The following is a 13,261-nucleotide window of genomic DNA, read 5'->3' as shown; positions in this document are numbered from 1 at the left end:
TACCAGCGCGTCGTGTGCGGCCGGCACCGAGCAGCTACACTTCGGACCGGAGTGGCGGTTCTTGCACCTGCAGCCGGAGCACCGCACGCCATCGACCGCCCGCACACACCGGCTACCTTAAATAGCGATATATTGGAGTGCACCTCACGTTCCACCCGGATGAACGCCAACCTCCCAGCGCGGTCGAAATCACAGACAGAGCCCACACGCAAACATCCCGGGGGCAGGGCGCCACCGTGCGCGACCGGCGCGCCGGCGGTGGTGGGATGGGGGGCGTCTAGCGGGGAGGGGGAACACGACGCGTTGCGGCCCACTGAGATGTAGCCCACCCAGAGTTTTCTCGCCCGCCACGCGGATCACCTACATTGTCGGCTACACCAGGATACAGGACCCCTACTGACCGGGCGAAGCTGCCAGCTCCGCCCCCGGCGGCCGGCGACCGGCGGCCCTACATGGAGGTCGGCGCCAGGAAGTTCAGTTCGCGCAGGCGGCTGGGCCGCGGCTTGACGCGGCGCGGCGCGACGGCCGCCAGCGCCGGCCCCGCCTCCGCGGCGGCCGAGAACGCCCGGTCCGCGACATCCGCCCGCTGCTGCTGCTGCTGCTGCTGCTGCTGCTGCTGCTCGTGCCAGGCGCGGCAGATCGCTGCCGGTCGCTGCGGATCGAACACCGACTCGGCGAAGAACGAGTTCTTGACGGCACGGCGCGTCGGCGGCGGCGTGTTGGGGCACGAGATGGACGGCCGGCGGTCCATGCGCGCCTGCGCCGGCGGCGCGACCAGCTCGCCCAGCTGCGACGCCGAAGTGACGCGCGCCAGCCCGCCGCTGACCGTGCCGCCATCGGCCCCCGCCAGCGCCGCGCCGACCGCCTCGCTCAGCGACGGTTCGGCGGCGGACGCCGGCGCCGCCGCTCCTGAAACGGGCCGAGACGTCGCGTCATGACACGCAGCCAACGCGCCGGTCTTTGACGTCACCGGGGGGCGGAGAACGCGGCACTGCGACCCAAGCCGGACCCTGAGCGCCAAAACACGAAACACACCGCCAGGTGGCGTGCGCGTGGCGGCGAAAACGCATCTTGGCGAGGAAGAGTGGACATAAATGCGACAGCGCTGATTCACCGGCGACGAGAGGCAAATGCGACAACGTAACAACAATAGCGGCACTGCACACACCCCTGCAACCCACATAACCCCGAGCGACGCGCCGCCGCCGTGAGCAGCATCCCTCCCCGCCCAGCGAAGGGGTCCCGCACACAGCAGCGCCCACCTGCGGCTGCGGCCGCAGCTGTCGGCGGCGTGCCGTCGGTGCCCGTGAGGTCGAGCTTCTGCACGAGCGAAACGAGCGAGACGGGCGCCTCCGCCGGCTGCGCCAGCCAGGGCGGGCTGGCCAGCGGCGCGGCGCCGCCGGCCAGCGTGCTGGCGCCCGCCGCCGGCGGCTCCTCGGCCAGCGGGTTGGCGTTGATCAGCGAGAAGAACATGGACTCGTGGTCCGGCGGCGACATGATGTTGTTCAGATCGAAGCTGCGATGGGAGGCGGGTGGTGAGGAGCGGGCCGGGCGGTGGCGCCCAGGCGCGCGGCTCCCGCCAGTCGGCATCAACACCGCACGCGGCGAGAGGTGGAGCGGGGCTCACACACACAGACGGCGTGGACATGTACGACCACACAGTGCCATAGCGTATCTCTGCCAGTGCGACCAATGCCCTGCTTACCTGTCCCTATTCCCGGAAAGTGACAAGACTCAACACCAAAGACTCAAGCAGGCATGGTCGTGTCTTGGAATGCTGCGCAAGTGATGTCAAGTGAGTCAGCAGCAAAGCTGCTACTTATTCTGCTACGCAAAGGAGGACGGAACCTCTTTGAAGTGCGCTGCGTGACAGCCCGAACACGCAAGCGGCCCCGCCGCCCCTGGTGGCCATGGTTCGCTGGACGAACAGCTGAACAAAGACGCCCTCAAAACCCACGACGATCATCCCAACACCGTCGGTGTTCATGACGACCCCGCCCCGACAAACAGGCGTGAAATGCGCCCCACTGCGCCAACGCTTGCTCACGCGGAGGACTGCACTCACCTTCCCGGCTCGTACTCATCGTTGCACATCCATTCGACGCATGTGCGGCTTTGTCCGTCCATCCTGGAGCTACTAGTGCGCGGCTGAGACAGAAGGAAACAACATCACCAAGCTAAGACCGGCGGAGGTGCCACCACCCAGTCGAGACCAAAGGCGGTGTCCCCAGCCGGCAAGGCGAAGGGGGCCGCGTCAGCTGCTGATAGACTGCGGAGTGCGGCCACATAGCCAGCAGCTGATAGGCTGCAGTCACATAGCCAGCCGCTGATAGGGTGCCGAGTGCGGCCACATAGCCATCCACTGATAAGTTGTAGTCACATGGCCCACCGCTGATAGGCTGTAGCCACATGGCCAGCCGCTGATAGGCCGCACCCACATAGCCAGCTGCTGACAGGCTGCAGCCACACAGCTAGCTGTTGATAGACTGTGGCCACATAGCCACCTACTGATAGGGTGCTGAGTGCGGCCACATAGCCCACCGCTGATAGGCTGTAGCCACATAGCCAGCCGCTGATAGGCTGCACCCACATAGCCAGCCGCTGATAGGCTGCAGCCACACAGCTAGCTGCTGATAGGCTGCAGTCACACAGCTAGCTGCTGATAGGCTGCAGCCACACAGCCAGCATATCTGACAAGAGCAGCAGTGTAGGAGGCCCTCAAAGCGGCACAGGAAGCAGCGCAACAGGGGGACCACAGGCAGCAGTAAAGACAACTTAACACCAATGCCGCAATATAGGTGTTAAGACTTCAATGTAACTAACAATGATGAAGCTTGCCCCACCAATTACCCCCTGGGATTGTCATATTTCATGTTTTTACCTTATTCATGAAATCACATAAACAACCTACATGCCCCAAAACAGGACATGGGATGCGACAAGGTGTGCAGTAGTTGACACATCATGCAGTCATGCTTGTCCTCTAAGCCATTCATAGCATGACACCACAGGACCAACAGCCATGCACATGGGGTCATAAGGCGATCAGTCGCTGGCAGGAATCTATGTTTCAATGAAAATATGTAAGGCTACAACTTTCCTTGCCACTGATAGTCTGACTTACTTTCAGCTGTTACCAAATTTGAACTGGATTGAAGGGCCCAGATTGACTTAATCCACCATTGTTGCTGTAGGTACCTGTGAAAAAAAATGAAGAACTTGGCTCACTGACATAAGGGCAAAGTAAAGCAGCGATTCCTCATGTTGTGATGAAGAACTTTAAGACTGCGGACTGTGGAGTCCCAGCTATGGGTGGTAAGCCACACCTGCATGTCTGGATTGCAAACTTCTTGAAAAAACGTGGCAAGCAGTACATGCCAAAAGTCGGCCCATGAATGCAGGTTGACAGTAGTGTCACTAGAATAAAATTTCACCCCCTCCCCCCATGTTTCATTGTGCTTAATGAATAACACTCTCCTAATCTCCAGACATACCCAAACATTTACAGATGGTACAAGGCTGTGCAGTGCGGGCAGCACAACAACTGACATTGTGGTATGAAAGTAATCTAGCAATCTAATTTTGAATAGAAACTATCCCCACAATGTGGCAAAATGGTAGGCACACCACCTCGGTTGCTGATAGCCCAAGCCCAAACAATGTATATTGGGAAATAGTCAAGGCTTAAAGTAAAGAATCAGACAGTCATAAAGCTTAACAATTTTTACTCATCATCAGCAATCATTACAGGACAATGCTTATTTCTAGTGCTCCTTTGATCTTGTAAATTTTGGCCTTGGAAACATTGCTCATTCTGGCATTAGACTGGTCCATTCCTTCTCTGAATAAGAAAAGTATTTAGGGATTTGGGACCCATTTACATCAGGGATGAGTGGCAGCTGAGTAGCCTACAAACATGCAACAAAATTGATCCTACAGCCAGACCACATGTCACCATACTGCAAGAACTTTAAAAATGTAAACTGGGAGGTATTGTTCCTGAATGGAAATGATCTCATGGTGTAAAAAACACCTGCCTGGGGAACTTACGGGTTTGTTCACCCCAGCATGGTAGCCAAGTGATAAATAATGCAATCCTGAGTTTCTGTGAAACCAGATGTAGTTACTGTGAAACCAGGGAAACCAGTAAAGCATTCCAACAATGCCAAATGACTTGTGCATACCACCCAAGAGAGCCTAGCAAGGCAGCACTCCTGCACTGCAGCACAGCACAGCACTAGGCTCCCAAGGCATTGAAATTGGAATTTGACCAGTCATGATGCCCTGATGATAGTGACATGAGGTAAATACAGATGCTTGAAAATAAACTAATAATAATAAGATAAAAATAAATCCAGATGCTCCACCAATTGCAATGAATGTGTCACAAGCTGGAAATATCTCCTGTTTTATGGCAGAATCTGATGAGACCACTCAGTGAAACTAACAGGGTAAGTATGTTAGTTGAAACTAGCTTATGCTGCTTTCTGATGTATCCACCAGTTAAAGCCAGTAGAAACTTACAGAAACCAAGAAAGCCATAAGAATGTCATTGTTATTGCTTCCATTCTCATAATATAATTATGGCATACTTTTCATAGCCCAAATATCAGTGACTGCACACTGAAACCTCAGAAGGTTGGTATCATGTGGAGTACTTACATGTGATTGGAAACATCATAACACTTTCATTGTTGCATGAACAAGTGTCTGTGCCTGTGTTTTTCCACTGGTCATGGCTTGTATGATGAATGACTGCTCCCTCCATGAACAGTTCCAATGTCCCACCACTCCAAATATGAATTATCTGTGCAGCACCTGATACATATATACATTCTGCAACAATAAGGCTGGCAGACAAAAAGTTCTGCTGAGCCTGATTCATTTCAGTTCATAGAAGTAGGTACCTCAAATTGTGTACCCCAAAATAATATTGCAACCATGTTTGATTATACCTCAAGCTTCACAATGTGCTATACAGCCTGAAACTGGATTCAGAACCAATATAACATATCAGGCAATATAAAGCTATGCTTAACATGATAATCCCCTGACATACATACACCTCCTCAACTGGTTTACAAAATATTTGCTCTTTTTGCAAACCTGACTCCTTTATCAATTCATACCAGAAGCATAGCTCTTACAATATGACTTAAAGGAACTATCATGTCACATGTATAATGGAGGTACTCCTCATGTGATTAAAAACAAAAATAAATATTTCAGCAGGCTTTAATAGTTATGATCCCTGTCAATTTTGTTTTGTTGCATCTGTTTGACAGCCATAACAACTGGAAGAAACTATCTAAGCAGATTGCAAGTACAGAGAGTTAGTGGTGTCAGCAAGGCATTGCAATAATATAACATGACATGGATGGATAAGGAGCCTTTGTCACTTGAGTGATGTAAACAGTGTTCTTCATAAGCTTTCTGGCAGCTTGTATTTCTCAGTCAGCAACTTCTCTGAAAAATTCTGACAAAATTCAGCAGAGATCAGTGAGACTCTGCTTTGTCATTCAGACCTAATGACAAACTAGGCAATACATACACACCCTAATGACAGCACCCTGTCAGGAAGAGCAGGCACCATAGGGAATCAAACTAAGCCTCCCTGATTTGTCATATGCACAACTTAACTACTGCACTATCTGTTGTCCCACTTAACACATGTCTTATAAGTGACATTGCTACAATAATTATTGTGCATGCACACCATAAATAAACCTGATTAGAGTACTGTGTGCTAGCTACAAATTTCAGCGCACAGACAGTCCATATTTAAGATATGATGCTGCAAGGATAATTTCATGCAGAAATAGTTCTGACACCTTTTCACACAAATTGAATTGAAAATTTCAGTGGCACTTCACCTAGCCAGTGTTAACCGCACTTTTGTGCCAGGTTCAGTTGTGCCATGGGCATCTGGCGCATTTCATGAAACTTTTTGCAGACTACCAAGCTTACCTTAAGTCAACATTAAAACAATCTGCACTTGAAGGTGCTTCCTTGGTAAATACAAAAGTACGAGACTCTGAGGTGACAATTGACGAATAGCCCAAAAATCCGTCAACGTCCACACAAAAATCGCAACCGACACCGTACAGCGCACCCTCGTCACGTTAACCCGTTATATCAAACGCAGATTGGTTTTAAATGAACATGCGAGGGCATGAGAAGTCCATGAACGATTCCAAGGCGATGACGAATTCACGATACGCTTATGGCGCAGAGAATATGTTGCCAGGATCCTGTTCACCAAAAGCATACGTAGCTGGCTTTTCTGCATATCCTGTTTTAGACCAATGACAGAAAGAAAAGATGACGATATCTTGCTGCCAGGGAATTTGGAGTTTTAAATCAGCATGTTCTTGTTATTTTCGAACACGTTTGATAACTGGAAACAAAGGGTGAAGATTATCATGGTCTGTTTGGCGTCCGGCCCTGCCTGTTGTTGGGGGTGGGTGGGGGCGGTAAATATAGGTTGGGGATGTCATTTGCTGACATTGTTCTGTATTGATAAATAGGAAAGTGAAATACCGCATCATGTAGTTGAATGCCTTGATGCCAACAGTGTTTGTTAACTAATTGTGTATATGTACTAAGCATGGGTAGAGTACGCCCCTCTGACTGCTGAAGTTTACCGGCGCACGGCGTCTTACCTGGAGTAAAGGGTGGGCCAATTTTGTTTTGTGCCACAGCATGGTTTCTTTAAATGAGGAATGAGTTGGGATGACTGAACAGCAAAAAATGACCCAACCTGCCCCCAAAATATGCCAGCAATCAGGGTTTCCCCAGATTTTGCCCACCTTATTCTGAAGGTTAGGGGGCCAAAGCTCCCAACTCCAAATGGATGGACTGAAGCCCAAGTGATCGGTCAAACTCAAATAAGTGTGGGATAGTTATTTTTTCCCTTGCATATAACCTAAGGTGGTGGCTTTATAGAATCAGTGTATTGTGGGGGCTGGTGAGTTTTCCAAAATCAAGCAGTTGGTGCCATACATGCATCATTGATTGCTATTTTTGTCTAGTTCATAATCTTCTTCATTTATATATAACTTGTGTATAATATTCAGTTATATATGTATATATAACAATAATAATAATAGCAACAGTGGATTATTCTAGAATACCTTAACTTAATGACTCCTTACATAGCAATTTTTGTATATTAGCTTGAAGTCTGATGCTCATATTTATTGCCATGGGATTTCTATTACCAAACCTTGGGGGAAAATGGGTTTTAGCCTTATGGTCGGGGAACAGAATGTGAGCAATTGGAACTTGTATGTAGGTTGAATGTATATTTAACTTCAACTTATTCAACCTAAGTTCCAAGGCATGCTATATTTGTAGTGGGCAATTAGGCATATAGCCAAAATTTCAGTGATGGTTAGGATGAATGTTGTCAAGGAACACTGTTGCCTGAGAGGCTCCAGGCTATTGTGGAGGGAGCCTTATTAGGCTTTCTTATTGTATTTAGCCCACCTTTTTGCACAGGTGACTCATTCCAGATCATCAGGGTTGTTTCAACCAAGCTTGGAGCCCAAAATGCTTCTACAAACTTAATGTAAAGTTTGTTTGCTATTTTTACCAATTAGCCTTTCCAGGAGAGTACCAATAAAGGGGATGTATATGTCAGGACCTGGGAGGGTGCCTGAGGAATGCCTTCAAGCTGCTAAGGGGCTCCCAATTTCTCAGTGAGACTGCTCCTTTTGACCCATTCCTTGGCCTTATGATTTGTCAACATGCACAGACCTATCCAAACCTAGAAAGTTATTTATGGAGATGGAGGCTGTTATGAACATTTTGGGATGCCTAGATTCACTAATGTTCCCAGCATATATGTTACAGAATATTCATTCTGTGCATAGCACTATTGTTGCAGGAGCACAACCCCAGAAGTGGTTAGTATCATGGGAATCATGTTTGTTTTTTTACTTAATCTTTTAATCTACCCACAGCTGTATTGAACCAAGCACAAGACCATCACCAGCACCACTCCAAGATGAGCCCGACCCGCGCCACCCTCGTGCTGCTCGCCGTGGTGCCGCTGGCGCTGGGCATCCACTACAAGGACTGCGGCTCGAAGGGCGCCACGGTCAGCTCTGTGCAGATCAAGCCGTGCGGCAACGGACCCAAGTGCATCCTGATCCGCGGCAAGAGCGCCACGCTCGACATCACGTTCACGGCCGGCGAGGAGAGCAAGTCGGCCACGGCCTCGGTCCACGGCAAGGTGTCGGGCGTTCCCTTCTTCGTGCCGTTCGATCTGCCCAACGACAACGCCTGCACGGCCGGCGGTATGACCTGTCCCGTGGTGAAAAACTCGACGCAGCACTACTCACAGTCCATCGCCATCAAGAAGATCTTCCCGCCCGTGTCGGCGCTCGTCAAGTGGGAGATCCTGGACGAGAACAAGAACGACATGATTTGCCTGTTGATTCCTGTCCAGCTGCGCTGAATAGTGCGTCGCGAGCTTTGCGCGCCCCGTGGATGCTGTCTGAGCAGCGTTCCTGGCACAGTTTTGTCGAAAGATGGCGGGTGAAATAGGTGTGTACGTTTCGGATTGCCATGTTACCATGCTCAAGATACAAATTGCACGTGTTCAATAGCAAGCGGTCATGCATTAGGGTGAGCCCGCATCCAGACCGCGCCGTGAAATACTAGGTGGTCTGACTCCACTTGCCTGGCGTGCGTCGGCTCACTGGCCGGCTGCTGAGAGGGTACTGTGCTCTTCTCCGACTGTGCATTGGTTTTAACTCATGTTCAGCGTGATGTGGGTGCGTTTACACTGTATTCTGCACGGAAGTATTACTTACCCGAATCATGTATTGGCGCCAATTATTGTTGGGTTCCTGATTGAAGGAAGGCAATGTTTCAGCCTTGCCCGATCCTAGCGAGTATTTATGACGGGTGTCTTTGATCTGTCTGGTGAAACTAGCACGCGTTAGTATTTTTGCATGCCTCCGGTCAGCGAGTGTCCATTGGACGGTGACAGACTGACGAGCGCGTGTATTCTAGCCGTGGCTGTGCACGTTACATGTTTATAGTCACCTTTCCCGCATTGTACATCATGGTGAACACAACCGATTGCTACCCATGCGTATATCTATTTTCTCACCTGAACCCCGGGTTGTACGCCTACCAAATATATTCACCATTACGTGAGATGATTTTATCCAGAGGCAGCGGAACGCAGTACGTAAGACTCGGCATATTCCCCGGCAGGCCTAGTCCGGGCAGGCCGGGAAACGTTTCCCGGTTGGAAAAAGCAAGCAAACAGTGTATCGGTGCAGCAAGCGTGGCGGAAGGGTGTCCCGTGACGTCCGTCGCTCGCCTGGCCTTTTGCGCGTTGCTGTCTTTGCTTTGGCATAACTGCTACGAATCGTTTATGTTGCGACCGCTTCACCATGTGATTAGTCACACGATGCGCTCAGCGCGCCACGTGCGGTGTGAACAACTTGAACGCAGTTTTTCGGCTACTGACGTGAATTTTCGACATCTTCCCGGTGTTCGATCGCAAAATGAGACACATTGTCGAAGTGCAGTGGTCTATTCACTGAATGGAAATGAGTGGAGTGTCGGGTCAAGATATTGGGAGACCCAGAGGTCCAGAAATGTTCAGGGTTGTGCGTCCTAACAAAGCAGCGGGTTCAACACTGTTTGCGGCAACAAAGTACTGCAAAGTAGGTTGTTATATGTCTGTCAAGTCGGCATCGCTTTTGTATTCGAATTCGGTGTTAAATTCAGATTTCCAATAGCAGTCTCCCCAGGTCAAGCCCGTCGAGTTATTCACGAATCTGCAATCTTCTTTTCTCTCGGTCACTTAGTTTGACCGCTAGGTCAGTGATGGGTTAAACCTTGGGTACGTCTGCTTAGCCATATGTAAATGAAAACCACAGCATCGGAAAAAGTGCACAAAGTGGTCACCAAAAGTGAGCGATGTGACTGAACGGATCATATCGAAATTTAGAAACACGTCATAACGTACGCCACGAGACACACAACCCATGCCTTATTTGTTTATTCCCGCCGCCGCTGCGACGCACCGACACTCAGCCGGATGTGTCGCCAGCACAGGGGCAGCCCCCACCGACGACACATGACTGGAGAACCCCAACTGGCGCCTCGTCACCAGACACGTCACCCAGGGACAGCCCGGCGGGGGCGGGGGGGGGGGGGGGCGAATGGCACATGATCTGGTTCTGGCCGCAGGGCGTTGATGGATAAGGTGTAGTAATGTACCGTTGCGATGGGAGTAGGATCGAATCTGAACACTGCACTGCTGGTACGTGAAATGCAGCTTACGTGTCGCTTTCAGGGTAGCATTCGCAGTTTATTTTTGACAGACCTGACGACAAACGATGGGGTTTGCTCCTGTTCTTCCCGGTTTTCGTGCATTTCAGATTTGGTACTAAATCATACCTCCGTCTAATGATGCTAGTGTGACAAGACCTGTCTTCCTTTGTCATGTCAACTCGGTCACATGCTATGCCAGCTCGCAGGTGCTGGGAGACCTTCCGAAGCATAACACTTGAAGCTGGACGATAAATCGACCGTGACATCACGCAGCTCTTTAAAGTTGTAGACAAAGCTGCAAAGGTAAAGTATGTTTCCATCCAGCAGCAGGGAGTGCGGGTCTATGGCTCGAAGTATGAGTGGGCCGATGCCGCCAGCGTTACCGCTCAAGAATTGGTGCTAGGCCCAATCCTGTTCACTATCTTCACCAGCGACTACCAGAAGTGCGAGGTGCGGTCAAGATGTTCGCGGATGAGACTGAGGTGAACTGTCGTGTTACAAGGCGCCTGACCGCTTCTCCTCTCCATGTCTTCGATGGCCTAGTCAAATGGTCGGAGCGCGATATGGCTCGGTATTCAACACATCCACGTGTTAAGTAGTGCACATCAGCACTTGCAACCCGTGACTAACCCATTTCCTGAACGGCGCCAAAATCGAGCCTTCAGGCCCGTACTCATACGGAGCCGAAACCGCGGGCTGGTGGTGCCTGGTCAACATAGAGGCCGTTATCGCTCAGGTGGCCCCCGGTCGACGCAAGGGACACTGGAATGCCCAGTCCTGCAGGCCGGGGTCCGACAGAGCGGGAAATTGTTCAGGCGGGGGAGGGGCACGTGCCCTCTGCGGCCCTTCCCCTGTCTGCGTCACTGGTCACTACGATGGGTTATCCCAAAGCTCATGTTTATCCGGTCGGAGGGGATTAAAGGAACTAAACGGCCGACCAAACCTGTTGACAGCCCTGTGCTCCGAGCCTACGGCGCCGATCGACGTGAAACCTTCACCATTCGTTGTCACTTGGTCGATGACCTATGCTGTTCAGAACACGGTGACCTTAGGTCAGGCCAAACGTCAACAAAAATACCCAAAAACGGCAAAATATGTTTGTATATAACTTCATCCTGTGGAACCGCTCAGCATGAAGCCTCCGTCAATCAATGCGCCATATTAGATGGTCTATCCTTTTCAGAACACGATGACCTTGGCTTAGGCTAAATGTCACCAACAACGCTCAAAACCACCAAAATTGTATGCGGGCACCCCAATGCTCCGAGCCTATGGAACCGGTCAGCATGCAATATTCACCAATCGATGCGCTATAGATGATATCCTATCCTTTCCATAACATGGTGACCTTGAGTTAGGTAAAAGATTACCAAAAGTTTTCAAACCACCAACATGGGCTGCAGACAACCCCATACTGCGAGCGTATATGATCGATCAGCATGAAACCTTCCCCAATCGACACGCAATAGGCTATATCCTATCCTTTCCAGAACGTAGTGAGTTTGAGCTACGTCAAATATTACCAAAATGCCCAGAACTTTGAAAATATGGTTACAGACAACTACATGATCCAGGGCTATGGGACCGATCAGTTCTGGACGGGAAAGGATACCAACTATGGCGCATCGATTCGCGAAGGTTTCATGCCGGTCGATTCCTAAGGCTTGGAGCATGAGGTTGTCTGCAACCCTTTTTCCGGTCTTTGGTATCTTTGATAACCTTTGACCTGGATCAATGGCACCATGTGGTGGAAAAGATAGGATTTTGACCATGGCGCATCAAGTGGTGAAGGTTTCATGCTGGGGTGGGGGGGGGGGGGGGGACATATGCTTGGAGCATAGAGTTGCCTGCAGCCAGGTTTGGTGCCTTTAGGTGTTTTTGGTGACCTTTGACCCAACCCAGTCATCATGTTCTGGAAAGGATAAGTTGATGACTATGGAACATCGATTGGTGAAGGTTTGGTGCCCATCGGTTCCTTATGCTCGGAGCGTGGCGTTGTTTGCAACTGATTTCACATGGTGTTGGCCTTTTTTGGTGGCCTTCGACTCGACCCCAGGTCACCATGTTTTGAAAAGGACAGGTTATCGATAACAACACATCGTTTGGTAAAAGTTTGATGCCGATCAGTCTTATAGGCTCGGAGCATGGGGTTGTCTGCAGCCAGTTTTGGTTGTTTTGGGCGTTGTTGGTGACCTTTGACCAAACTCAAGGTCACCGTGTTCTGGAAAGGGTAATATGTCGACTATGGCACATGGATTGACGAAGATTTCATGCTGGTCGGTTCCATGGGTTCGGACCATGGGGTTGTGCGCAAACTCATTTTTCCGGTTTGAGGTATTTTTGGTAGTCTTCAATCTGACCCAATGTCACCATGTTTTGGAAAGGAATGGTTATCGATCATGTGACATAGAATGGCGAATATTTCATGTCGCTCGGTGTCATAGGCTCGGAGCATAGGGCTGTCAACGGGTTTGGTCGGTCGTTTAGTCCCTTCCCTAGTGATGTCATCGGCATCTGGTGGCTATGACTGTCCAACACGTCCTCGAGAACATTTAGTACGAATTCTGACGAAAAGGTGATCGGTATGTAGCGGCGATTCGTACCCAGCTCCGCGAAGCTTCGTACGCTTAGATGCTAAGCATTGCAGGCGGGTAACCCAAGGCTCAAGCGGCGTTCGACGGAAGCAGAAAACCTACACCATTCTGGGATCCCAATTTGCAGTTGCTCCGAGGATGCGGTCGAGGCGGTAGGGCAGGGTCGGTTGGTTGGTAGTCAGTGGGGAGCATGGGTTTCGCATTTAATGTGGAAAAGAGAGTTAGCTACCGGGTGAGTATAATGTTGGTATATCTTGGGCTGCAGGGCCTTGGGGAAGACATTGTCATCCAGGAAGTGGGGAGGGTAGGATAATAGTCCTGGGCTGGACTGGTTATCATGCACCTTTATCTGGACCCATGTCACCTCT

General features: G+C 50.5%; 1 protein-coding gene across 4 annotated transcripts; it reads left to right on the top strand.

Moving 5' to 3' along the window:
• The first annotated feature begins 6,435 nt into the window (after window positions 1–6,435).
• LOC119109102 (NPC intracellular cholesterol transporter 2) lies at window positions 6,436–9,168 on the top strand. Of its 4 annotated transcripts, none has more exons than XM_037232649.1 (2): window positions 6,436–6,483; window positions 7,965–9,168. In XM_037232649.1, the coding sequence occupies exon 2, from the start codon at window positions 8,009–8,011 to the stop codon at window positions 8,459–8,461; it is 453 nt and encodes a 150-aa protein (XP_037088544.1). In that variant the 5' UTR covers window positions 6,436–6,483; window positions 7,965–8,008; the 3' UTR covers window positions 8,462–9,168. The 4 variants fall into 4 exon arrangements, with proteins under 4 accessions (XP_037088544.1, XP_037088545.1, XP_037088546.1 ...); XM_037232650.1 differs by having other exon boundaries at window positions 6,440–6,460; XM_037232651.1 differs by having other exon boundaries at window positions 6,446–6,473.
• Window positions 9,169–13,261: the final 4,093 nt, after the last annotated feature.

The sequence above is a fragment of the Pollicipes pollicipes genome, unplaced genomic scaffold (assembly GCF_011947565.3).
Source record: "Pollicipes pollicipes isolate AB1234 unplaced genomic scaffold, Ppol_2.1 Scaffold_7231;HRSCAF=8579_pilon_pilon_pilon, whole genome shotgun sequence".
In the NCBI taxonomy this organism is placed as follows: Eukaryota; Metazoa; Arthropoda; class Thecostraca; order Pollicipedomorpha; family Pollicipedidae; genus Pollicipes; species Pollicipes pollicipes.
This window is presented reverse-complemented; position numbering and strand designations above follow the sequence as displayed.